The sequence below is a fragment of the Palaemon carinicauda genome, chromosome 3, assembly GCF_036898095.1.
Source record: "Palaemon carinicauda isolate YSFRI2023 chromosome 3, ASM3689809v2, whole genome shotgun sequence".
NCBI classification, from domain to species: Eukaryota; Metazoa; Arthropoda; class Malacostraca; order Decapoda; family Palaemonidae; genus Palaemon; species Palaemon carinicauda.
Window position 1 is genome coordinate 21740962 of NC_090727.1, and position 26793 is coordinate 21767754.

Here is a 26793-nt window from a genome sequence, read left to right on the forward strand (position 1 = left end):
CTTAAGAGACCTGAGAACTCGAACCACGTTCCATGGGGGAGGTCTCACTTCCGACTGAGGGCAGGTAAGTTCATAACTACGTATGAGTGGAGAAAAGTTAAGAAATCTGTCTCGATCCTGGAGCAGTTGCCTCTTTGAGGACAACTAAAAGCATTCGTCCAGATTTCTCAATAAGTGGATCCTGTTCAAGTGGGCCCAAACTGAAACAAGAGTGAATGCTCACATAAACACTTGAGGAGTGATAAACACTCCAAAGCCCAGGACTTCAAACTGGTACACGACTTCATCAAGGACAAAGTGGAGGTAATTTCTGACGGACAGATTGATTGGTATTTGAAAATACATGTCCTTGAGATAAATCAGAGAGAAGTAAATCTTTGTTCCTGTGCTTGCCATTTCCATCTTTAAAGAACCTAGTTGAAGAAACTAGTTCAAAAGTAAGATCGATGCCTGGTCTCCATCAGGAACGGTTGACTGAAAAATTCTGGAAAGCAATCTAAGGTGACTTTACGAGCATTCTTCTTCATCATCACCTTTACCCCTGCAACGAGCATCAAGGCTTTCTTTCATCTATTCCTACCTATGTCACCATTCCTGGTACAGCAAGGCTGGTGGCAATCTCTGTGTCGGACGAAGAAGGCTACTCCATTGTAGCGGACAAGGAAACATCAAGGATAGCCTCATCACATCTCTCCTCTGCAGGTGGTACAGCCAAATATGAGGGAACAACTTCAGAAATCTTCTGGGTCCTAGCAGCAGCCAGAACCTCAAGAAACTTTTCTGCTGACTGGACATCATCATCACCTAAATAAGGCAACAACTTACCAAGATCGAATTCCTTGAGAGAGAAGCAAGCAGGTATTATCTTCACCAGTGGAAGGCAATATTCCTCTCGCTCAAAGGACTCCCCAAGCGTAAGACGGAGACTCCCTTCCCCTTCTGAATTCCTCTGGAGGCCAAACCTGGGAAGGAGGACCTGAAGAGTCCGATGGCAATAAATCTATCTTAAACTACTTCTTTCACTTCTTTGCATACTATGCTCACGACACAGGTCCCCCCCACACTCGTTACTGGGGAAGACTGCAAGCAATCATATCCTCTGTACAAACTACAAGGTTGATGGGGACCTACGTCAGTCTTACCCATATACTGGCCGCATCTTCGGCCATACCTGCAAGGCCAAAACCACGTGTCTCCCCAAGGAGCCGATATCATCACCAAACACACTGAAAAGAGAAACCATAAAAGACCATGAAGTTAGCCGACTCGCTTGGCCGAGGCCAAAGCTAGCAGGAACACCATCTTCCAGGTTAGGTGGCAATCTGATGCCTAGAGTAATGGTTCATAGGGAGGTCTCTTAAGAGACCTGAGAACTCGAACCCCGTTCCATGGGGGAGGTCTCACTTCCGACTGAGGGCAGTTAAGTTCATAACTACGTATGAGTAGAGAAAGTTCTAGCGATGAGGAAATGTCCATTCCTTTCAGCCTGAAGGCGAGACTTAAGGCTGAGCGATAGCCTTTCACTGCCGAGAATGAAAGGCGCATTTCTTCAAGCAAATACACGAGGAACTCCGCTATTGTTGGAATAGTGGCATCGAGTGGAGAGATACCCCTTCCACAACACCAACCACAGAAGACTTTCCATTTGCCTGGTAGACTGGGTAGACTGCTGCTGAAGACTTTCGCAGGTGTCCAGACAACCTGATCGCAACTTGTTGCGAAAATCCTCTCTCAGAGAGGAAATGCTGGATAGTCTCCAGGCGTGAAGCCGTAGTGAACCTACGGCTTTGTGGAAGATGTTGGCACGTGGTTGTTTGAGTAGATTGTGTCGTGGAGGGAGTTCTCTTGGTGGCTCCGTTAGGAGTTGCAGAAAGTCCGGGAACCATTCTGCGTGATGCCATAGCGGAGCTATGAGGGTCATTGAAAGATTGACCGATGTTCTAGTCTTGTTGAGTACCCTCCTCATCAAACAGAACGGGGGAAAGGTGTAAACATCAATGTTGCCCCACCGTTGTTGGAAAGCATCTTGCCAGAGAGCCTTAGGGTCTGGGACTAAGGAACAGTAGAGCGGGAGCCTGCAGTTCAGGGCCGTTGCAAAGAGGTCCACAGTAGGAGAACCCCACAAAGTCAGGACTTTGTTGGCTACTAGATGATCCAAAGACCACTCGGTACTCACTATCTGAGATGCTCTGCTCAGGTTGTCGGCGAGCAAATTCCTCTTGCCTGGAATGAACCATGCCGATAGTGGTATCAAAAGGATTTTGGACCATCTCAGTAACTCTACTGCTAGATGGAATAGTTGCTGCGAAAAATTACCTCCTTGTTTGTTGATGTAGGCCACTACTGTGGTGTTGACGCTCATCACCACCACAAAGTGACTTGCCAGGTACTGTTGGAACTGTTGAAGGGCTAGAAAAATGGCCTTCATCTCTAGGAGATTTATGTGGAGGTAGTTTTCTGACTCTGACCAGAGGCCTGAGGTCGTGTGGTGCAGCACGTGGGCCCCCCACCCTTTATTTTGAAGCATCTGAAAACAGCATCAAATCCGGGGGGACGACGAGAAGATCCACTCCTTTTCGTAGGTTCTCGTCTGCCACCCACCACTGGAGATCCGTCAGTTCCGCAGGTCCCATGGGGATCTGGATGTCCGGGGAGTCGTATGCTTGATTCCAACAGGACTTGAGTCGCCACTGGAGGGATCTCATCCTGAGGCGACCATTGGGAACTAGACAGGCCAGCAATGAAAGGTGACCGAGGAGACGTAACCACGATTGAGCTGGAAGTTCTTCTCGTTTGAGAAAAGGTCTTGCGACCTTCTTCAGCCTTGCTATCCTGTCGTCTGATGGGAAGGCTTTGTGGAGAGTGGTGTCTATAATCAAGCCTAGGTATACTGTACCAGTCTGAGTGGGAAGCAGAGAAGACTTCTCAAGATTTACCATGATCCCCAGATCTTGGCAAAGTCTCAGAAGTTTGTCTCAGTGTTGAAGAAGGGTTGACACCTAGTCTGCTAGGATTAACCAGTCGTCCAGATAACGGAGGAGACGGATGCCAATCCTGTGTGCCCAAAATGATACTAGGGTGAACACTCTGGTGAAGACTTGTGGTGCTGTGGAGAGACTGAAGCACAGCACCTTGAACTGGTACATTCTGTTGCCTAGGCTGAATCTTAAGTACTTTCTTGAAGACGGATGGACTGGGATCTGGAAGTATGCGTCCTTTAGGTCCAGTGTGCACATTAAGTCTTGCAGTCTTACTGCCAGTCTGACCGTGTCCGCTGTCTCCATGCTGAACGGAGTTTGTTTGACAAACTTGTTTAAAGCTGAGAGGTCAATGACTGGTCTTCAGCCTCCAGACGCCTTCTTTACAAGAAAGAGTCGACTGAAGAAGCCTGGGGATCCGTCGAGGACCTCTTGGAGAGCGCCCTTCTTCAACAGGGTCTGGACTTCTGCCCGAAGGGCTTGCCCTCTTGCCGATCCCATGGCAAGGGAGTTCAATGACACTGGATTCGTCGTCAGGGGAGGTAGAGATGTTATGAACGGGACGCGATATCCTAGACTGATCACGGAGATTGTCCAGGAATCGGCCCCGAGTTGCTTCCACCTGTTTGAGCAACTTTGTAGGCATCCCCCACTGGTGGAAATGTAGGGGGACTGCCTAGCCTAGCGTTTGCGGCCTCGGCTGCTCCCTCTAGGATTCTTGCCTCCCCTGGACAAATTTTTGCCTTTCATTTCTTTGACAGGAAAGGGCTTAGACACCAAGGTCTTCGATGCTGTTGTCGTCTTAGTGGTCTTGACTGGACGGGACTGCTGTGGTGCTGGAGGCTTATAGGGCTTGGATGTTAAAGCTCTATGAAGGAGGGAGTCTTGACGAGACCTCCACCACTCAGCGGCATGTTCCACATCCTTAGGCTCGAACAAGACGGATCCGTCTAGGGAGGAATGTCTGAGCATATTGATCTCGGTGCTAGGGACCTTCTGATGGAATCTCTCAGCTACTGCATCCCGACGTTTCAGGATGGTATTTGCCCACAAGTTCGGGACTTGGTGGACCAGAAACTCAATTGTGCGAGTACCTGAGAGAAGGAAGGTTTCCATAGCTTTCCTGGTACGTTCTTTGGAGAAATCCTCAGAACGTATCAGGATACCTAAGGTCCCCAACCAGATATCGAGCCACGAAGTCAATTGCATAGCACACTTTGCAACTTTCTCCTAGTTGAGGATCTTGGCTGCCGAGAACGAGACCTGCCGGTTGGAGCGTCTCTCAAGAGGGACTCCCCTGGTTAGCTCTTCTAGCAAGTGGTGAAGAGGAAGAGCTAAACAAGGCTCCTCAAGGATCTCGAAGTACCTCCTCTGCTGTACGCGGAGGTGGGAGGAGCTTGTTGGTGGCACCAGAACGGTTGGAGGGGACATCTCGTAGAGCTGTTGTGAGATCTTGTCCCTGGTACTCTTAACTCCTTGAGACCAGGGCAGTGCTGCACTGGTTTTGGAGGGTTTCTGAGTACCAAAGACACGTCCTTAGAGTCAGAACTTGCCAAAATGCATGTTATGACTCTTGCTGGTCTCCTCCTGCTGTAGAACCTGCAGCGAAGTTTCCTTCTATTCCCAAAGGCTCTTCTTGGGGAGAGTCACGGACATTCCCTGAGTGGCTAGTTGGCTCAATCCTAGCCCTAGTAGAGGACTTCAGCAGTGTTTTGAAGTCCTTAGATTCCTTCCTGAAAAGGATGTAAGACTCCAACATTGACAAGGGTGGCATGTTCCTTTCAATTCCCGACTGAGTAGACCCCTCGGCGCGAGGAGAGATTTCCCCCATTGGTGCGATGAGGGAAAGTCTCTCTTCGCGTGATTCCCTTGGGGACGGGAAATCTTCGTCCGAAAGGGAAGAAGAGGCTGTCTGAGGAAAAGAAGGAATCTGCCTCGAAGGTCTGATTGGAGTCAGTTTCGCCCTTGGGGAAGTGACCGCGTCAGGAACTCCTCTTTTTCTCTTCAAAGGGGTAGAAGAAGCCATGGTTCTGTGTCCCAATTCAGAGAAGACAGGCTTGAAAGCCTGCGTTACGGCTTTGATCAGTGCACTGAACCAGGGCTGTGAGCTGACAGATACGCTGTCAGACATACCCCTTGAAGGGACAGGGATTGAAGGATCCCTGGGAGGAGTCCCCATCATTGGTGGGTTCGCCTGTGGTGGCTTTGGGATCCTGGATCCCTCTAGATGTTTCCCTTCTCCCACAATGCGCGGTATTATGCGCTTGCGGGGAGGGAAATGAGGCGATGGTAACCTTGCCGTATGTAGTTCAGTAGTCTCGCGCGCTGGAGGATATTGGCGTTCGCGCAAGGGAGAATATCGGGGCTTGCACGTGGGAGACTATTGGTGCACGGGCGCGCATGGGGGAGACTGTTGGCGCGCGAGCGTGCGTGCGGGAGAGTATTTACGCGCGCAGGATTAATACGTTGAGTACGCGGGCACGCAACAGAGAGAGTTCGCGCGCACCTATACCAGCCGTAGGGCGCGCGCGCGCAGGAAAAAGATCCCTAGAGCGCGGGAGAATGTTGGCGCGCATCCTATGGAGAGGATGGGCAAGTGTTAGCAGGGCGCGCATGCGTATCCTTTGGGATGCGTACGGGAGAAGGCTGGAGCGATGGTACTGGTTTGCATGTGGGAGAAGCCAGCAATGTGACATCCCAAAAGTACTGCTTTCAGTAGATCGTTGGCGTGCAGGTTTTTCCTGGTGCATATGATAATGCGCAGCATGGCGCGCAGGAGAGTTGGATGTTGGGCGCGTATGCGTGCGGGCAGGAGACTGATGGTGCGCGGGAGAGCGCCATTGCGCAGGCGAGTGTTGGCGCTCAGCTAGGCGCAGACGCGTAGGAGAATGTTGGCGCATAGGCGCAGGGCGTGCAGGAAAGACCTGGCGCACAGGAGAACGTGGGCGCATATGCGCATGAGGGCACGCATAGCACGTGATGGAGCTATGCTCCTGTTGGGGCGTATGCGCGTGTTGGCGCATACGCCCTTGTTGCCCTGTGTTGGGTATTAGTGATGGGGCCTGATGAGCTACTAAGGAGCGTTCGTCAGGTCTCGCTAGCGCGTATGTGGTTGGCGCGCCTCAACGTGCTTAGGTGAAGCCCTGTTAGGCCCATGTAGAAATGGTGACGGCAGGTTGGCAGGTCTGTCGGATAGAAGGTCAACGTGTCCTTTAAAAGGACGACCTTCCACCGAATTAGATCGCGAATGATCTGCAGAAAGGTCCAGGACCAGTGCAGAGCAGTGATAGATGATTGTCTCGAGGCTCCTCTGCAGTGGACTGCAAAGAAGATGTTGAACCAAAGAGGCGTCTCCTCACCGCAGGTTAAGGAAGGCCTCTATGGGGAAGAAAAAGGCGAGCCTTCCGACGAATGCGCCCTCTGGGGGCCATTGGATCAGCAAGCTGACCTTCTGCAGTCCTCTGAAGAGGAGTCTCTGTAAGTGAACTCCCCCGAGGGAGAGAAACACTAGCAGGAGAGACTGACGATGGACTTAGTTTCTCCCTCGTATGTTGAACAGGAACGGGAGAAACTAAGCCGTCAGCTACCGTAGAGTTTGGAGAGGCAGAGGTGATGGGTGATACAGCACTGGATACCTCTGACACCACAATGTCGACAAGAGACAGAGGATCAACCTCTGACGGTGATGATTGCTTGACAGCGGCACCAAATCGGATGTAGTTAAGCAAAACATCCTTGGAGGGCGAACCCGTAAGCCCCAAGGAGGACCAAAGCTGAAATAAGGTGGTTAGTGACATATCCTCCCCCAGGGGGGAGAGGTGGAGCTGCTTCGCTAGGGGAAGCAACGTCATCTCTCGAGTCCCGAGGTTGGTAAACAATACATCGGTCTACGCTACCACTCGACAGTCTCTCGAAAGAGACCGACCGAGTAGGAGCTTCGGAGAAGGTTTGGGCAACGGAAGAGAAGGCCTTGGGTTTTTCTCCTTTCAAAGAAACCTTCAAAGGAGAAATATCCTGTTTGGACCTACTTCCGTCGTCGCGAAAACTTCTCCCACTGCGAGGTAGACCACTCCCTACACCTGTTGTTGCTATCACACCGTTGGCCCCTACAAGAAGGACAAAGGGCGTGAGGATCAGTCTCGACCGCCGACATGAATGTTCCACAGAGGCGGTCGGGAAACCCAGAGCAGAGGCCAACTTCACATATACAGAACTATTAAAAAAGGACAAAAGCAATTAAATGACTGCCAAATGGCGGCGAGGATGGGAGAACAACTTCTCTCTGAAGCTCATAATGAAGATGGTAGGTAAATCCTCAACAAAATTCTTGTAAGAGATGTTCTATGTGATTCCAGTGGCACTCTTATGTTCGTATTGGAAACTGACCTTCTTATTAATTTTTTAGTATATCAAATTTTAAATGTTTTGTTAAGTTATTCATTTATTTCTTCTGTTTTATCTTAAGTTATTAATTCTTCATTAAGCACTCTCCAGTCAGCACCAATGATCACTAATGTCATGATGCCAGATAATTACTATTCATTCATTCATACCTCTTGCTCCAGACTTACGTCGCGACAGCTGATACGAGATGATTCTCCTCCCCTAGGGAGCTAGATTTGTTAAAGAGCCTGTTGAAAAGCTACCAATTAATCAGGGGTAAAGATATCCAAGGATTATGTGGGTATTCTCCAAATGACAGCAGGAGATGACGGTTGTCTGCTATCTCCAGACTTCTGCTTTCAAGTCCTGCACTGAAAGCTACGGCTGATCCGAAACCCATGGATTTGTGCGTTCGTAGAGTCTTTTAGTCTGCCTATCGGTGACGTTAATTCTCATTGCAGATTGTATTGCACTGCAACCAATAGTTAGAATTTTATTTGATGGCTGGATAAAATTGAAGCATGGTAGGAACTGAAGAAGCTGGACAGCTTGGTGTGCAGAAGTACAAGCAAATGTCTGGAATTTAGGAAACAGAGCAATATTTCGCCTGTTGTACCAGCTATGTACAGTATATCAATAGAATTTGTTGTTTTTTTAATATGACAAATTCGAAGATAATTTGTATTTTTCCTAACCATACAAACCTTAGCTATTTACAAAGGGTTACCTTTTAGCGTAGCTGAAATGGCGAGCCATTAGAATTTAACGAGGGTGTATTACCCCCGCGCTAGTTAGCGGGTGGGTAGGGGAGTGGTAGCTAGCTACCCCTCCTCCCCCTCACACACAGGTGAATACTCACTTTCACTTAGAGGTAGGACTTGTCTTGGGGGACAGGGCTGGCGGGCAAATATGTGTAAATAGCTAAGGTTTGTATGGTTAGGAAAAATACAAATCATCTTCGAATGTCATTTGTTCCGTAACCGAAATAAAAACCACGCTATTTACAAAGGGTGACTTACCCCTTAGGAAGGGTGGAAAGTCCCCAGCCATACTGGCTTTGGCTTTACCCGGGGACTCAGAATCCGAGTGAGTCGCACTCGAGAAAAGGAGTCCCTGCACCTCACAAGTTCCTTGCTCCGCAAGGAACCATGTGGCCTACGTAAGCTTGTGTGTGAAGGAAGTGTGACCCGTCCTAGGCAGTTGACCTGGAGTTCCAGAAGGAACTCTGGGTTAGGACGTTCCCAATACCACCTCGTCAGGGTATGGGGGACGCGACAGTATTGACTCAATACTCGGAACACAAGGAAGCATGGTTTACCTGCAGAGGTTCGAGGTCAGCTATGCAGAGACCAGGATGCTGCTTCCCCGTAGAGGGGATGATGAAGAAAGAAGTAAGGGCCAGACATACTTCTTTCGTTCATGCAGATTAAAACCTGATAACAATGCCCTCAACCTTCTGCTACCTGTCCAAAAAGGAGCCTGAGGTTAGACCAGTTGTTGTGTAGCCACCACAGAGCGATAGAAAACGTATCGAGACTCCTGTGGGTCACGCCCTGCAGGAAGCGGGCTGCGAAGGTCATTAGATGCTTCCAGACTCCAGCTTGTAGCACCTGCGTCACAGAGTAGTATTACTCGAAGGCAAGGGACGTTGCGATGTATCCAACATCGTGCTGTAGGGCGACGTGACGGGGGAGGGTCTGGAGACAGGTCGAGATGAATGTCCTTGAGTCCGGGCTGAAGAGGTATACTGGTGACTCTCCCCCCATGTCCTCCTTGTGCTCCCAAATCGGCTGCAACTGAGGACAAACTGCAGTTGTTCCCAGCGCTAACCTCTCGATTCCTTTACTGGCAAGAAAGAGAAGGTCTTGGGACATCAGATACAGAATGGAGACTCGAAATCTTGAATGAATCGGACCGAAGGGCCGGGACCCTCAGATTCTGAGTCTAGCCAACAACTCAGGAGCGAGCCTGAATGTTGCCTTCCCCTCTTCCTTAGAAAGGGGGGAGTAGTAAGAGACCAAGAAGATTGCTTACACACTGGCCGTGGCCAGAATGAGCAGAAGACCCAAGGCGGAATACAATCCGAGGCCTGTCGTAAAGGGTCTTGAGAAGATCTCTTAAAGGACTAAAAGTCCGAGCCATGCTCCAAGTTGGAGGTCTTCCTCCGACTAGGGCAGGGACGATCGTAGCTTCGCATGAGCGCGGATAGATCCAGTGGGCAGGAAAAAATTATTCCTTTAAGCCTGAAGGTCAGGGAAAGGCTGAGCGACAGGCTTCATTGCCGAGAGCGGAAAGGAGTTTCCTCCCGCCGAAAGGCAATAAGACCGTTATTGCTGGAGAAGAGGCCTCAAGGGAAGAGGTATATCTCCCACGGCACCAACTACCTTAGACTCTTTACTTTGCCTGGGAGACCCCTGTGGATGACTATCGCAGATGACGCGACCTCCGTACCGCGACTGTAGCGGGTTATCTCTTCTTGAGGAGGAAGCGTAGTGTCTCCAGGCATGAAGCCGAAGCGACGCCCCGGTTCGGGAGAGATGTCGCAGTGTGGTTGCTTGAGTAGTCTGCGCCGTGGGAGAAGCTCTCCCGGGAGTTCCGTCAGGGGAAGCAGAGGGTCCAGAAACCGTTCTGCGCATAGTCCCAGTGGAGCTCTCCCATTGAAAGGTTGACAGACAACCTGGTCTTGTTGAGACCCATTGTCCACAGACAAAAAGGAAGGAAGACGCAGGCGTCGAAGTTGTACCACCATCACCGGAATGCATCTTGCCAGAGTCTCGGGGTCTGAGACTGGGGGGAAGAATAGCGGAAGCTTGAGGTTCCAAGCTGTCGCGATCAGGTCCCCCAGACCAGCACTTGCTGGTTACCCAAGGTCAAAGACCCCCAGGTACACTCTCTCTACGAGACACTGCTCGGATAGTCTGAGAGAAACATTCCCCTGCCTGGAATGAGAGAGCCGATGGTGGTATTGAGAGAATCTCAATCATCCCAGTATCTCTACTGCAAGATGTGAAGGTGTGAAAATGCGTCCCCTGCTGGTTAGAATGAAGTCGACGCGCAACGGGGCGACTCAGCAGGAGCTGTAGGATCTGAAGAGGGGCCAGACTAAGGCCCCTAAGTCTGCCTGAATGATGGAGAGGTATCCTTCAGGTCTTGACCATAGGCCTGGACCGGAACATGCCCCCCCCCCCCCTTTCCTTTGACGAGTCCGAGAACCGCATCAAGAATGTGGGGAAGGACGAGAATATCCACTACCATCAAGAGGCTCCATAGGTCAACACCCATTGCAGGTCTAATAGTTCCGCTGGTCCCATAGGGCCAGGGAGTCCGGTTAAACATTGCCTGAAGCCACCGAAACTTGGATCGCCCCAAATGGAACTTATCCTGAGGCGACCGTTCGGACTATAGACGGGTCAATGAGGAAAGGAGAACTAGGAAACGTTCCAAGGTAGGGCTGAAAGCTCTGCTTGACTGAGAACAGGTACTGCGACTCTCCTCAGTCTTGCCACAGTCAACCGAAAGGAAGGCTCGGAGGATGTGGTAACAGAATCTGGCGTCCCCAGGTGGTCACCCATCCAAGTACCGACGTTGCTTAACCTCGCTGGACGGACGAGAAGCGGGGTTTCCAACGTGGTAAGGCCGTTGACTAAATATCATGGCCAGATGCTCCAGATGTTGAGGCAGAGGAAGAGAAGGCTCCAAGCAAAATACCATGAGCCCACACTCATGGTAAGCATCCGGAAGCTTGTCCCGGCGCTGAAGAAGGTCGAACCCGAGCCTACCGGAGTTGACCAGCCCTCCAAACAGCAGAGGAGGCGGAAGCCTGCACCTGAGCGGCCAAGAGGAAGGCAGGGAGAGTTCTCTGGGGAAACAAACCTGCTATGCCACGGCAGGATAGCCACACTGCATCATAAGCAGGAATACTTGCAGTCTAGGCTGAATTCGACGAGCACCCTGGAAGATGGATGGAATGGAAACTGAAAGTACCCGTCCTTCCGATCCAGGGTTAAGGAGTCCTGTCGCCTCGTTACCAGTCTGATCGATTCTGCTGGTCTACGCTGGCCGAAGTTTGTTCGACAAACTTGATCAGGGCTGAGAGGTCGACTATGGACATCCCCTCTCAGATCCTTCCTTACAAGGAAGGAACGACTGAGGGGGCCGGGGGTGAAGCCGTCGATGATCCTAAGGAAGACCTTCGCCTAAGGTATGGATCATTCTGCTCAACCGGGCAACTCTGCTGACGCTATGGCATAGAGGTTCAGAGACATTGAATTCGCTGACAGAGACGGCAGGCGCGATATCCTTGGCTAATCACAGAGATTGTGCGGGAATGGGCATCGGGAAGCTGTCATTCGGATGAGTAACCTTAAGCATCCTCCCAGCGAAAAACCTGCAATCCTAGAGTTCGTGAACTCCTTTTAGGACTATGCCCCCCCGGGGGAGTCTCCCGTGCCATCTGTTCCTGACAGGAGGAAACTGCAATTGGACACCTTGTCCCAGTTGTCGTAGCCGATAACTTAGGCCGACGTAGTTGAAAGAAAAGGGCGCTGGAGCCCTGCAGAGTCTGGAAGAAAGCGCCTTGGAGGAGTGAAACCGGAAGTCGATTTCCTCCGCACAGCAGCTGTCTAAGTCTCTGTCCTTGGGCACAAACAAACTCTTCTCAAGGATGGAAGGGTGTCTGAGGTCGTCGACCTCCATAGATGAGACACCCGAAGGAAGCCCTCAGTCAGCGCGTCCAGATGGTACAACATCGAGCTTGTCCGCAAGTTAGATACTTAACGACGAAAGGCCAAGGTACCTGAGCTCGAGAGGAGGAAAGTACCCTTGATCTTCCTGTAGCTTCCTTGAACCAAACCTCGGGCCGTAACCGAGGAGGGAAAGAACCTGGTAAGCTCCCAGAGGAAGAGGTAAGCAGTCACCCCTTGTCCGATGGAGAAATCTCGAACGGAAAGCCCCCCCGCCAAAAATCCTTCCAGGGAATGACGGGGAAGGGCTAACCCAGGTTCAGGAAAGAGGAGTGTTGCTCAGATCTCCCTTAAGTTTCTCCTATTCTTGCAAGTGCCATGCTCTGCATTTACGGGGTGAGGCCGTGTTCTGGAAATACGCTCCAGAAGAACTCCCCAGGCTGGTCATGCTGTGAAAACCCCATTGGGAATCGTGGTCGCAATCGCCCTGGAGCTCGCGCGACGGAAATTCAAAGATTTTCGCGTGGGCGAACGTGGAAGAGCCCATGCGCGGTAACGCAAACGAAGGTGAGCGAAGGAGCGCAGAAGGAGGGCGAGCGTGGTAGGAAGGGCGAGAGCTGGTGGTCGGCGAGCGATAACCCAGAGACGAGCAATGGATACTGCAAGAAATAAGCCGACATTTGTGCGAAGAAACACTGTAGGTTCGCGCGACGGAACACCATCCGTCCGCGCGATGGAAAAACCGTTGGTTCGCGCGTGGGCTAAAAATTGGAGAGCATGAGCGTAGACGTGCAGGCGAGTGGTCGCGCGGGCGAGCGGTCGTGAGGGTGGGCAGGTGGATGAGAGCGAGTACGAGGCGGCGAACGCAAGCGGTAGCGCGATGGCGAGGAAGACCGCTGGCGATATGGATCAACAAGCGATCGGTGGTGAGCTGGTGAGCGCTAACGCGCAGGTTGGCGATGGCGCGTTGTGTTATGCCGACGCGATGGTCGAGCAGTATGCGCAGGTGAGCGATCGTGCGTTGGCGAGCAGTATGCGAAGGTGAGCGATCACGAGCAGCCTGTGCAGGAGGGCGATCGCGCGATGGCGATCAGCATCCGCAGTTGAGGGTCGCGCGATGGCGATCAGCATCCGCAGTTGAGGGTCGCGCGATGGCGATCAGCATCCGCAGTTGAGGGTCGCGCGATGGCGATCAGCATCCGCAGTTGAGGGTCGCGCGATGGCGATCAGCATCCGCAGTTGAGGGTCGCGCGATGGCGATCAGCATCCGCAGTTGAGGGTCGCGCGATGGCGATCAGCATGCGCAGGTGAGCTAGTAGCTGGCGAACCATGTTCCTTCAGAAGTGTTGGAGAACGTTGGCGTGCCGGCTGTAACACACGTGGGCGATCCGGAGATCGCCGAGAGACAGGTGATCGCTGGCGAGCTGATGATCGCTGGCGAGCTGATGATCGCTGACGAGCTGATGATCGCTGGCGAGCTGATGATCGCTGACGAGCAGAAGGCTACGCGTGGAAGCCTGCGCAAAGAAGAAGAGTCCTTGACCCCGACCTGAACCGAAGTTCTAGATCGCGAGGGCGAACGTGGGCGCACAGGGCGCGTAACAGGAACCAACAGGAACCGCAGGGATGATCATCATGAAAGCGCTGACGAACAGGAGAGCGCTGATGAGCAGAAGAGCGCCTGTGTGCTAACACTGAGCAGGAGCAGGAGAGAACACAGCAGAAGGGCGCGCAGGGAAACCCTGACACGCAAGGGAAGAACCCCCGTGGGGGCAACCCTTTGCCCCGAAATGATCGTTGTCCGCCGGGGGACTGATGTCCGTCGGAAGACCACTGTCCGTCGGGAAGACCGTTGTCCGTCGGGAAGACCGTTGCCCGTCGGAAGACGAGATCAGACTGCTGTCCATCTGCACCAAGGCGGAAGATGGAGAAAAAGGAGTTGTAGGCTGCAAACGGAGATCCAAAAAAGGCGCCTCAAGCACCCTTATAGGGAGATGAGAGGCCCTTACGACGAGGCGGACGGTGGGCCTTACGGCGAGGGAGGCCAACAGCAACAGCAACAGAAGAAACCTCCGAAGAGGAGTCTCTATGAGTGTACTCTCTCGCGAACGAAAGAGAAACACTTCGTGGAAGAGACTGGTCAGCCAGTGACCTAAAAGGAGCAATCCTCCGAAGAGGAGCTCCTGCAGTTGCCCAGCCCCTTGAGCGAAACTGCAGGTGCGACCGCTCAGCACCAAGAGCATAGTTGCAGGAAAAAAAGGCAAGAGAAGAACCCTCCAAAAGGGGAAAAACTCAAGCCTGGACAGGAAAAACTTCCCTCGGAAGGAAAGTTACCCGCCCAAGGAGGCAAGCCTCCTGAGAGTTCTAAAATGAACTGGAGAGCTGTCCGTCGTCACGGGAGTACTTCCAGTAGAAGGAGACACGCCCTTGACGAAAATACAAGGGGGGAGGCAGCAACAGCCGAATCCCCAGGACTCAACCAGACAGCTCACACCGTTGCCATATTACAGAAATGAACTAAATCGGTAACTGTAAAAAAATAAAACAAATAATATTAGTACACATTCATTCCCCCGGGAAGGCTCCGAAGAGGAATCCCGAGGGAAAGGAACAAGAATTACACAACAGGTACGTGCCCTCACAACCACTTACACTCGCGGAAGGAGAGCTGTAACCAAAACAGAATTATAACAATTATAATTATGTAACTATGTAATTATGTAATTTAAAAATGAATGAACACTAAAGAAAGAACGAAAACCCCGAAAGGAATCGTTCTACAAGCTGAAAAACAAAAAAAAACAACTACAATTAGATTCATAACTAATTGAGACAAACGTAGTAAAAGGGTGAACGACCTCAAGAGAGAGAGAGAGAAAGACATAAGTCAAACTCGATCGCCACCCATAAAATACGCCGTGGTGGCCTAACTGCCGAGGCCTCCACGTAGATATCGTACACTACACACACAAATCTGAAAAGGAAACTTACTTATTTCTATACTCAAATATATATACAAACATGAAAACATGTTTACATATATATAGAGTAAATGAAAAGTAAGCGATTAAGTAAAGACAAAACAAACAATGGCTGCCAAGAGAGGACCAAGACAGAGACGTCTGTCACAGTCCGAGCCAAAAGTGAAAGTGAGTATTCACCTGTGTGTGAGGGGAAGGAGGGGTAGCTAGCTACCACTCCCCTACCCCCCCGCTAACTAGCGCGGGGGTAATACACCCTCGTTAAATTCTAATGGCTCGCCATTTCAGCTACGCTAAAAGGTAACCCTTTGTAAATAGCGTGGTTTGTATTTCGGTTACGGAACAATTACATTTCCAAATCAATGCTAATGATAACAATATCATTTCTTTAGGATCTAGCGCCACATTTCATTGATTTTTCCTAAAGATTCAATCTAAGCTATCCGAGTACAGTATCTGTTGACTTTGTACATTCAGCGCCTTTATTAATGCCAATTGCTTAGCATTCTTCCTTATACTTCTTGCTCATTCTCCTTGGTCCCTTGTCGCTTATACATTCAACTTCTTCAACATTACAGTACTCACATAAAGCCATGTAAATGAGCCAGGCGAAGTTCTATGCTTCGGTGACCTTTACTTCTTACTCGGAGTGGCAGGCGCAACATTTGAAGGGTCGCCACGAGATAAAGAAGGCCCCAGGAACAGGTGAAGTGTAGTGGGAAGGATCCTCTGCTGCAACATGCAAGGACATGACGAGGGGCACAGCATTCACGTCTCTCCTTTAAAGGCAGTACTGCCATAGAAGAGGGCGCAGGAAGGTAAGATGTCCGAGTCCAAGTGGCATGTAACACCTCAAGAAACTTCCCGACCTACAGGGCACTATTAATACCTTTAGAAAGAAACAACTTACAAAGATCAGTCACAGCGATAGTGCACTAATGGTACTGTATGAAGCAAAGGGGTATTAATTTTGCTAAGAGAATGCAATACTTGTCTCACTCAAAACAATCCCTGTGTGCATGGCAGGGTTTCACTTCCTCTTACTAATTCCTCACAAAAACCTAGCCCTGAAGGAAGTTGAAGATGCAGTGAAGAAGGTACTAAAGAACTTCTTCAGCATCAGCCTGGACGTTGCCACCCTTATCCCGATGAACCCCTCTTAGATTCCTTCCTCTCCTTAGAGAATTCTCCCAACTGAAGAGGAGGAAAATCCCTACAATAATCACAGGGATATTAATGTGTGCAGTCATACCCCTCTGCAAAAGCTAATAAGTCGGGATCCACATCTGGCTATCATTATCATTAATTCATAAGCTAAAACCCTAGTTGGAAAAGCAGAATGCAACAAGATCAGGGGTTCCAACAGGGAAAATAGTTCAGTGAGGAAAGGAAATAAACAAAAATAAAATATTTTAAGAGGAGCAACAACATTAAAATAGATATCTCCTATATAAACTATAAAAAACTTAACAAAACAAGAGGAAGAGAAGCAAGATAGAATAGTGTGCCCGAGTACCCTCAAGCAAGAGAACTCCAATCCAAGACAGTGGAAGACCATGGTACAGAGGCTATGACACTACCCAAGATTAGAAAGCAATGGTTTGATTTTGGAATGTCCTTCTCCTAGAAGAGCTGCTTACCATAGCTAAAGAGCCTTTTCTACCCTTACAAAGAGTAAAGTGGCCACTGAACAATTACAGTGCAGTAAGAAGAATTGTCTGGTAATTTCAGTGTTGCTAGGTGTATGAGGACAGAGGAGAATATGTAAAGAATAGGCCAGACTATTCGGTTTGTTAGTGTGTTGGTAAAGGGAAAATGAACCAAAACCAGAGAGAAGGATCCAATGTACTACTCATGTACCAGCCACAATTATGGCCCAGACAAAGCCGCACATCTGCCCATTGAAACGTCATAATCAACAAAAAAACACAATCAACACAAACACTCTGGAAAGCAAAAGAAAAAAGCACTAAACAACCCAATAAGAGATGCAGGTAATTAAGACAGTACAGCACCGCAGCCGAAGTGAAAGTGAGGGTCCCTCCCCTTATCGGGATAAGCCTCTATGCTCGCCTCATTAAAAGTTTATCTGTTTTTCAAACTTCACTGAAGTTATACTTCTGATAAAGGACAAAGGTTTTTATTATGTACAGGAACAAGACTGATATATCCTCTCCAGAATTTACCTGATCCAAAAAAGAAAAACAGCTGCGCTCACTCACCTTCAACCTGAATTTGGCACATCTTCGAAACGTCCACGTTGTCGCCATCCTTACTTTCCGCATTTTCCTTAGCGTTCCGGGACGACTTGGGCGATCCTTCCCAACCGCCTATGAGCGCGTCGCGTCGCCCGTGTTCGACAGCGGGGTCTCGAAGGTGGCCGGGCTGTCCTCAACGTTTCGGAACAAAGACGAGTCCCCTCTCGATGATCCGCTCTACTTCCTGGAAGCAAACAAATAATTAATATCTGAACTGGAAGTCCCATTTATACCTTCATAACTGTAGATGACAGTACTATACAAAAAGTCCTCAACTTAGAAACTAAATAGGTTCCAAGAAGCTGTTTGAAAGTCAAAGTTTTTAAAATTATGGCTTCACCTAACTTGCATGGCTATGATTTTCAGCTCCAAAACTCAACAAACGGTAAAATTTCATACTGCAAATGTCTTCTTGCTTACTGCATCAAATTACTGTATATATTGTTTTACTACAGTATTTCAATATGGACTTTGGATACAATATCGGAGATAAACAATTTCAGTTGGATTTGTATTTTTATCTCTGAATGTTTACACGTGTTTGCAAGTCAAATACCTTCTACTTACGTTCACAAAAGTGTCTTCGTCTAACACTTTTTTTCCTCTTCCTCAGAGGAGGCACGCCGGGTTTTTTAAAGACGCTGTTGTCGGTTTCTGAAACCACCAAGGCCCCTGCCGAAGACGGTCGTGAATCTAGCTGGCTCATTGTGGGATCTTTTCTGAAACGACGGGGCATTCGTTAACTTACGTGGCAACTTGTTAATTACTGTATTATCATTTTAATCATGTATATTCAAGTTTATGGTTTTTTATAACATCGATTAAAAAAAAATTTGCTATTATCAATTTATCTATTCTGGCTAATTAATTTTTTATTTATCATTACTATTATTGTTGCTGTAGATCACAAATAAGATATTTTCTTAGAACTCCCTCTGAAAATCCTCATCGTATTAATAACAGACTCATTCTATCAAATGAACCACATACTTTATAACTGGTTAGCACATACTCGATGCATTTCTGACCATTATCGCTAGTGCAAAGCACTCATTCGTCGTCTATAAACTTTCTACTCAAAGCGAAAATCTTACGCATATTCAGTGGACGAGGGTTTGCATACATGCAGAAATGAGTTATATTTCACTAAATATAACTCTTTGTTGGAGAGCAATTCCATAAAAATACTTGAATAACAACGTGGGTAGTTTGTAGAATAGCATGTGCACCCCTTCATTACTTAAATTAGAGGTAATTGGATGTTTTTTGGACAATAACAAATGCACACGATAATTACTCAAATCAGATATAATTGTAAATGGTTAGTAGAATGACGGACACACCTACTAACTACTCAAATTAGAGGTAATTTGGAGTTATTTGTAGAATGGCGGACGCACACATTAATTACACAAATCATGGGTAATTGGCAGTTTATAGGAGGGTTATTTGCCAACGTTATAAGAAACTACCTAGGGTAAGGTTAGGTACCGATGCAAATTTCTTTACGGGAAGAAATTCCTATTCTCTGCGCCCCCGGGAGGACCTGTCCGCTGATCTGCAAAGTCTCCCTTACCACCAATAGAATATTGGAGTTCGGCATGCATGGTTAGGCCTACCTTGGCCTAATCAATGGCTAGATTAAGTAATAAAGCTTCAAAGAATAATTAACACCATTATTCACCTTGAGCCTAACTTACAGTAGGCTATAGGGCCATACCACATTACCGAACTAGCCTACTGTGCAGGCCAGCAGGCTTATGACAGGCAATGCAGGATTGCTCACACAACTAGGTATTAACCAAAATTAATAATCAATTATATATAAAATTAATTATCTTAGTTTTTTAAACATTTTCGGAGACGTAGTCTACCTTAGGCTAAGTTTTCCTTCGCGATATCATACGTTATTTTACGATATTTGCTTATTTAATGATAATAAATGCTTATGTATAAGATAATATCGTATTATACAATAATATAATTAGATTATTTTACCTTAAAATGGCGTAAATATTTCTAAAATATGTATAATCACGTGTTGAGTTCTTGTTATTGTTGAACTTTCTTGTTGCTTACTCCCACTCTTTCCCTTTCTAGATAAGTGCAAAGCTTCTTTAAGCTTATTCTTATTATTGTTATTAAGTTTATATTACCTGTGCCTTAAATAAATCAATATCGTAATGAGATTCTCAATCTTTACTTTTATTCCATTCTACCTTGAAATTAGATAGGATAACACCTTGCTTTAGTTTTGGCAACCTATTGTGGTCAGTTTGGACTTCTTACATTCTTCTTTTATATGCATTGCCAGATCCCTGCTAGGATTTTTCAGTGTACCTAATCTTATGTCTACATTTATTAGCTGTCCTAATTTTGGGCATAAAAATAAATGTTCAGTAGTATCTTCTTCATCTTTGCACAAGTCACACAAATTATCTTCATCCATTATAGAGTACACTACAATTTTTCATTTATGGCTGGCATAATTTCATAGCGTAGCTTATTGTTCAATCTACGTACACATGGAAGAACAATATAAAAATCAACCAATTTTGATTAAATGTGCATTACATTATGAATAAATGACCAATAGAACATCAAAATAAGTAAGAGATCAGTTATTCCAGTGCAACAGGAAACAATTGTGTTGAAACGTATATGCATAATTATTATATAAAAACACATTCATAGTACAGTATACATTAATGTATTTGCTTTCCTTCATACATTAATATATGTCTGAGATATTTAAAATAGGTTCCATAAGTCAGCATAGCATTTCATAAGCCCCAGTGTAAAGCTCGTCTAGTGGGAAGGTTGTGCCCTGTGATTGGTTGCTTTGATAATGACGTCATTAACTATCGAGCTCATAATTGGTTCTTGACTCATGACGTCATTACTCATAGCTATTATTGATTTTTGATTGATGACGTCATTATCCATAACTCATTGTATTTACTTAAATGCAGAAAGGAGAAGGGTGTATGCATTATAAATGTAAGAATACTTTAATTGAATGTCTTTTAATTAAACAAAAATAGTTTAACAATTACTGTTTTCTGCGTATATGGTCTTATAAAATATTATCGCCTTATGCATTTATACCGGGAAATATCTGTTGTCTCATTGGCTGGTTGTATGTGACGTCAGACATTGGTATTCATGAATGAAAAAACCCATACGTATTTAAGATTAATTAGAGCTTTAAAAAATACAATTCACAGGAAATGATCTTAGTAATATTATTAATTTAAAATAAAATAAACAAAAAATCTTATTAAAGACCGTAAGTTGGAAAAATAAGTCATATTCCAAGGAATAATTGACTAACTTTCTGGCTACGATGTTCTATGCATGTGTTCGTTTGTGCGTGAAACGAAGGCAATAACCAATCACAACTGAGGAAGATATAACCAATCAGAGGACTCGAATGTACCACCTAGAGTAACGGGAGCTTATGAGTTGCTGTTGGAGGAACCTGCCCAAATACCCGTAAATTTACATTAAAACGCTTATGAAAACAAAATAGGATGAAAAAAACGTCATTAACTAGAGCGTTTGACCGAAATGGCTCCCGTGAATCTGACTTTTTCGTCAACAGCAGCTCATAAGTCGGAGGAACCCTCTCGTCTTATGCATTTTTAGCGGGAAATGCCTGTCGTCTCATTGGCTGATACGTCCTCCACTGTGATTGGTGGTTGTATGTGACGTCAGGTAATAGTATTTTATGAATGAATTAGATTCGGTAGGAGTGAAATACCTATACGCATTGCAGATAAATTAGGTCTTATAAATTATATTTTTTCATATAACCAAACTTATGATAGAATTAATTTACTAAAAAAATAGATAATGAATCTTGTTCAATTGCTTAAGCTGAATAACTAAGTATTTTTGAAGGAATAATTAATCTACGATTTGGCTACGATGTTACCTAGGGGTAAAAAAACTATACGTATTTTAGATTACCTAGAGCTTCAAAAATTAAATTTTACAAAAAATAATCTTAGTCATGTTATTAATTTTTGAATAAAATAAATAAAGAATCTTATTAAAGGTTGTAAGTTAGATAAACAAGTCATATTTGAAGGAATAATCGACTGACTTTCTGGCTACGATGTTCTATGCGTGTGTTCGTTTGTGCGTGAAACCAAGGCAATAACCAATCACAGCTGAGGAAGATATAACCAATCAGAGGACTCGAATGTACCACCTAGAGTAACGGGAGCTTATGAGTTGCTGTTGGAGGAACCTGCCCAAATACCCGTAAATTGACATTAAAACGCTTATGGAAAACAAAATAGGATGAAAAAACGTCATTAGCTAGAGCGTTTACCCGAAATTGCTCCCGTGATGCTGACTTTTTTGTCAACAGCAGCCCATAAATCGGAGAAACCCTCTCGCCTTATGCACTTTTAGCGGGAAATATCTGTCGTCTCATTGGCTGATACGTTCTCTGTTGTGATTGGTTGTAGTATGTGACGTCAGGCAATAGTATTTTATGAATGGGTTTGTCTCGGTAGGAGTGAAGTATCTATACGTATTGTAGATAAATTAGGACTGATAAATTATAGTTTATAGTAAAAATGAACTTTTAATATAATTTATTTACTAATATAATAGATAAAAAATCTTGTTCGAATGCTTAAGCTGATTAAATACGTCTTTTTAGAAGAAATAATGAACTAGGTTTTGGCTACGATGTTTAACTTGTATGTGGGAGTTTGTAAACAAAGGTAACAACCAATCACAGCTGAGAAGATACATCCAATCAGAGGGCTGGAATATCCCGCCAAGAGAGAGTTTCTGCGATTTATGAGCTGTTGTTCGAGAAATCAGTTACTTATTTATTACATTAAAAGTTCAAATGCTTTGACATTATTTACTCGCTCGCCAACAGCAGCCATAATCCAGAGGAACCCTCTCACCTTTATGTATATTTAGCGGGAAATATCTGTTGTCTCTGACTGATTCGTCCTCTGCTGTGATTGGTGGTTACATGTGACGTCATAGAACTGTACTTTTTGAATGAAATTATGTACCAGACCTGGGAGGGGGCGAAATACCTATACGTATATCAGAAGAATTAGGACTTAGATAATTAGATTTTATAAAAAAAAACATTATAAAAGTTAGTACTTCTTTAACTAAACAAATAATGGCTTTTATTAAAGGCCGTAAGTTGAATAATTATGTCAAATTCGAAAGAATAATAGACTGTTTCTGGCTACGATGTCTAGTTATGAGAGGCGGAGCTGGAGATTTATTGTTTTATGGGAAATTAAAGATCTATATCAGCAAAATATATAGAGATAGTCCTTATAAGATGTTTATATAACATAATCTATCAAAAGTATACATTTTAGAGACCAAATCAGTGTTTTTATTAAGAAAATACGTTTGGTGACGTCATGAACAGTAGGATGCATTTTACAGACTGCTTAAATGACTGAATAATTTTGTTTGCTGGTTTGAAGTGTTGAAAATCGCTAATGATGAATATTCAATAGATATTATTATTATAAAGAGCTTATATAGTGAAGGAACTACCCACCTTTAAGTCGCATTTTGTAGAATTTCAAGTAAACTTTGATTATTTAAATTTTAAAGGAATAAATGACTGTTTTGGTTACGATGTTTGTGTGTGTGAAGCTGTAGCATATAATTTAAGCAAACATTAAACAGATGATGAAAATGTGGATTAACTTATGATCTGAAAAATGCCCCAGCTGGTGTTGTAATATTGACATTAGTAGCCTATAATTTGATATTCAAATAAACTATATAGTTAGATTAGTGTGAACTAATAAGGTTAATATTTACTAATAACTAGAGGGAGCTCTAAAATTTAGGAGTAAGAAGTAGCTGGATTTCTTTTTAACGAACTCTAAAACTTGTAGAGATTAATGTCCCTCTTATATATAGTAAAAAATCTCGCTCAACGAGCTGTTTAAATTCTGTATAACTGATTATCTTTGTGGGGTATGGATGGGGTGTTTTGGGGCAACATATGGATCTACTGGTCTTACACAAGGTAAGGCAATCTATACAGACAGACAGAGATCTACTTGCTGAGTCATCAACAGCCATTGCTTGACCCTCTCTGGTCCTAACTTGAGAGAAGAGGGGGCTTAGTGCTCATCATATGTATATAAAATCAGTCTCTAAGGCATTGTCCTCCTAGAGTATTGTCATTTACCTTGTCTCAGTCATTCTTTGTTGGAGAATTAGTAATATTACTCTATGTAAATGTGTTTGCGGTAGCTCAAGTCTTACTGATTACCGCCTAATTTCCATAACTCCCATATCTAAAGTTTTTGAATGTCTTCTGGTAAAACGTCTTAATAGGTTTGTTGAAGGTAATCATCTATTCCCTAGTCTGCAATTTGGTTTTCGTAAAGGCCTTGGAGCATGTGATGCCCTTCTTACAATCTCCAATGCTGTACAGAAATCCCTCGATTGTGGTCAGGAAGTTCGTATGATTGGCCTTGATTTTAGTGCTACCTTTGACCTTGTTAATCACGAGGCCCTTGTTTTTAAACTCAAACAGTTGGGAGTGGGTGGGTCGTTTCTTATCATTATTATTGATTTTTTAAGTAATAGATCTCAAAGTTGTTGTTGATGGGCACCATAGTGAGTATAGGAATGTGATATCCAGTGTTCCACAGGGTAGTGTTCTTGGCCCATTACTTTTCATACTATATACACATGACATGTGGTTTGGCCTAGAAAACAAGTTTGTTGCATATGCAAATGATGCTACTCTCTCTGCATCAATTTCATCCCCTGAATGTAGATCTGGGGTTGCTGAATCCCTTAATAGAGATCTAGCTAAAATTAGTGCATGGTGCAAATTACGGGGTATGAAGTTGAATCCTTACAAAACTTAAAGTATGATTGTAAGTAGGTCAAGGACAGTGGCTCTTCAACCTCCGGATCTCAGTATTGATAATGTTTCTTTAAGTTTGTATGACTTTAAAATTTTTTGGTGTGATTCTCGACAGCAAATTTACTTTTGAGAAACACATTAGGTCTGTGTCTTCTTTAATTGCACTAAAAATGGTTTATTGAGAAAGTCTTTCAATATTTTCGGTGATCAATCTATTCTGAAGAAGTGTTTTAATTCTTTCATTCTACCTTGTTTTGAGTATTGTTCTCCTGTCTGGTGTTCAGCTGCTGATTCTCATCTTAATTTGTTGGACAGAAACTTACGGTCTATAAAATTTTTCATTCCTGATCTACTGTAGATATTAATCTCTAGCACCGTCATTCAATTAGGTCATTATGCATGTTGCACAAAATAGTTCATAATTCTGACCATCCTTTGCATTCAGATCTTCCTGGACAATTTCATCCTGTTCGTAATACTAGGCAGGCAGTTAATTCTATATACACATGCGTTTCTCCATCATGAGGCTCAATACTACACAGTATTCTAGAAGTTTTATGACAGCTGTTACCAAGTTGTGGAATGATCTTCCTAATCGGGTAGTTGAATCAGTAGAACCTCAAAAGTTCAAAGTTGGAGCAAATGTTTTTATGTTGACCTGGCTGACAAGAGCCTTTTTATAGTTTATATATGACATATTTGTTTTTGACGTTGTTAATAGTTTATATAGGACATATCTGTTTTGACGTTGTTACTGTTTTTCGAATGATTTATTGTTAATTTATTCTCATTATTTATTTATTTCCTTTCCTCACTGGGCTATTTTTCCCTATAGGAGCTCTTGGACTTATAGCATCTTGCTTTTCCAACTAGGGTTGTAGCTTGGCTAGTAATAATAATAATAATACCAATAGAGTATCCTACATGGTGCACTAACGGAATATTACTTACGCAGATTGTTGGGGTTTCACTGAAGATTGCTGAATTACACCCCTACATTTGTAAGATGAGAAACAGCAGAAGAGAGACTGGCTATGGATCTAAACTTCTACGTGCATTAGTTCAAGCAGGTTGGAATAATCCAGCACAAGGCAGGGGAAATAGCAAGCATATCATATATGAAATCTCAACAGAGGATTTCAGACACTGTAAGCAATCTATGCATTGGATAAAAATCAGTAAGTTCCTCTGCGATGAGGCAGTAATGAATATCAGGCTACTCTGGAAAGACAAATGACAAGGAGCATAGACACTAAATTCTCTTCAGTCACTAGGAATAGTTTAAGGGTAGACGATGCCTTTGATGACCAATGAAAATTTCTCCAAAGACAGCGAACATAGCAGTTTTGTGGGATAATTTCTTCACAGGATGTCAAACAGGAGAAACAGCGAAAGAAATAAATCTACAGGTCCCAGCGGGAAGCCATCGAGTACGTGTTTGCGTACCCATAAATGCAGTGATGATTCAAGTGAAAACGCATTGGCATACTGAATCAAAAGCTATAACAGGATACTTCAGAACCCTCTGAGAAATCTAATTGAATTAGTGAAACATTGGAAAAAATGAGATTCAAGGAGGCAGCACAGGAATGTAGATATCCCATACAAAAGGGGAGCAAAGGCAGTTCAACGAGGCAGGCATCAAGGGGGACGAGGAATCAGCTATGCCACAGTTAGAATAAGCAGCTGTAATTACAATTTACCAGAAAAATAAGAGATGTGACAAAATTCAGCTACAAGGTAAAAGTGAAATGCGAGTTTTGTGCACCTGAGAGGCTGTGCCAGTTTCTCCGCTAGCGTTAGGTTATGTTTTTACTGCGGAAAAATCTGACAATTTGCAAACCATTATTATGGGGAAAAAGTCGCATGCCTAGCAAGGTCGCATTGGATGGTACAATAAGCACCATTTCTGCGAGTGATATTAGCGGCAACAGGCTAAAAAGCTGAAGACGACGTCAGTGGCTGGGAGGTCTGATTGAGATGTGTCCAATGTTGTTGCTGCGCCATACATGCAATTGACCATGAATGTTAGCTTCATTTATTAAGATAAAAAAGGTGCACATCAGAAATTGTAACTGATACTAAGGCTGAGGTATGCAATGCTGGGTCAGTACAGGTACTGAGCCTGGAAATTGCTGTGAAAAATCTAAATAAATCAGAATTAGATTTCCAACATGCACCAGAAGGTCACAGGTGTGTAATAGGATGTTGTCAGGTTAACACTGAGTGTAGCAGCTTGTCAAAAAGTGAGTGTATGCATTTTGTCAATGGGACACACAATACTCTGATGCAGGTGTTGAGGTGCCAGTGATGGGAGATGAGAATGAGAGAGAGATTACAATAGATGAAGTGAGGAGAGCACTAGATGAAACGAGAGTAGGAAAAGCGTCTGGTATGGATAGTGTGAGAGCTGAGATGTTGAAGGAAGGGGGTGTGACTGTACTTGAATGGTTGGTGAGATTGTTTAATATGTGTTTTGTGTTGTCAAGGGTACCAGTAGATTGGGTTTGTGCATATATTGTACCACTATATACTGTAAGGGTAAGAGAGATGTGCATGAGTGTTGTAATTCAAGAGGTATTAGTTTGTTAAGCATAGTTGGAAAAGTGTATGGTAGAG

At 45.0% G+C, this 26793-nt stretch overlaps 1 protein-coding gene across 4 annotated transcripts in view; it reads right to left on the bottom strand.

Moving 5' to 3' along the window:
- The window catches only part of LOC137638212 (splicing factor ESS-2 homolog), a 322644-nt gene that overhangs the window by 16587 nt on the left and 279264 nt on the right, over positions 1-26793 (bottom strand). Inside the window, exons 1-3 of one of the 4 annotated variants that reach the window (XM_068370299.1) lie at positions 19281-19404; positions 17850-17996; positions 17247-17466 (exon numbers count right to left, since the gene is read on the bottom strand). The exons of 2 other annotated variants lie outside the window; for them this stretch is intronic. In XM_068370299.1, coding sequence (XP_068226400.1) covers positions 17247-17268 — 22 coding nt within the window. In that variant the 5' untranslated portion in view covers positions 17269-17466; positions 17850-17996; positions 19281-19404. Of the gene's footprint in view, positions 1-17246; positions 17467-17849; positions 18002-19280; positions 19405-26793 lie in introns of those variants that run through there. One more of the 4 variants, XM_068370300.1, reaches the window with a different exon arrangement.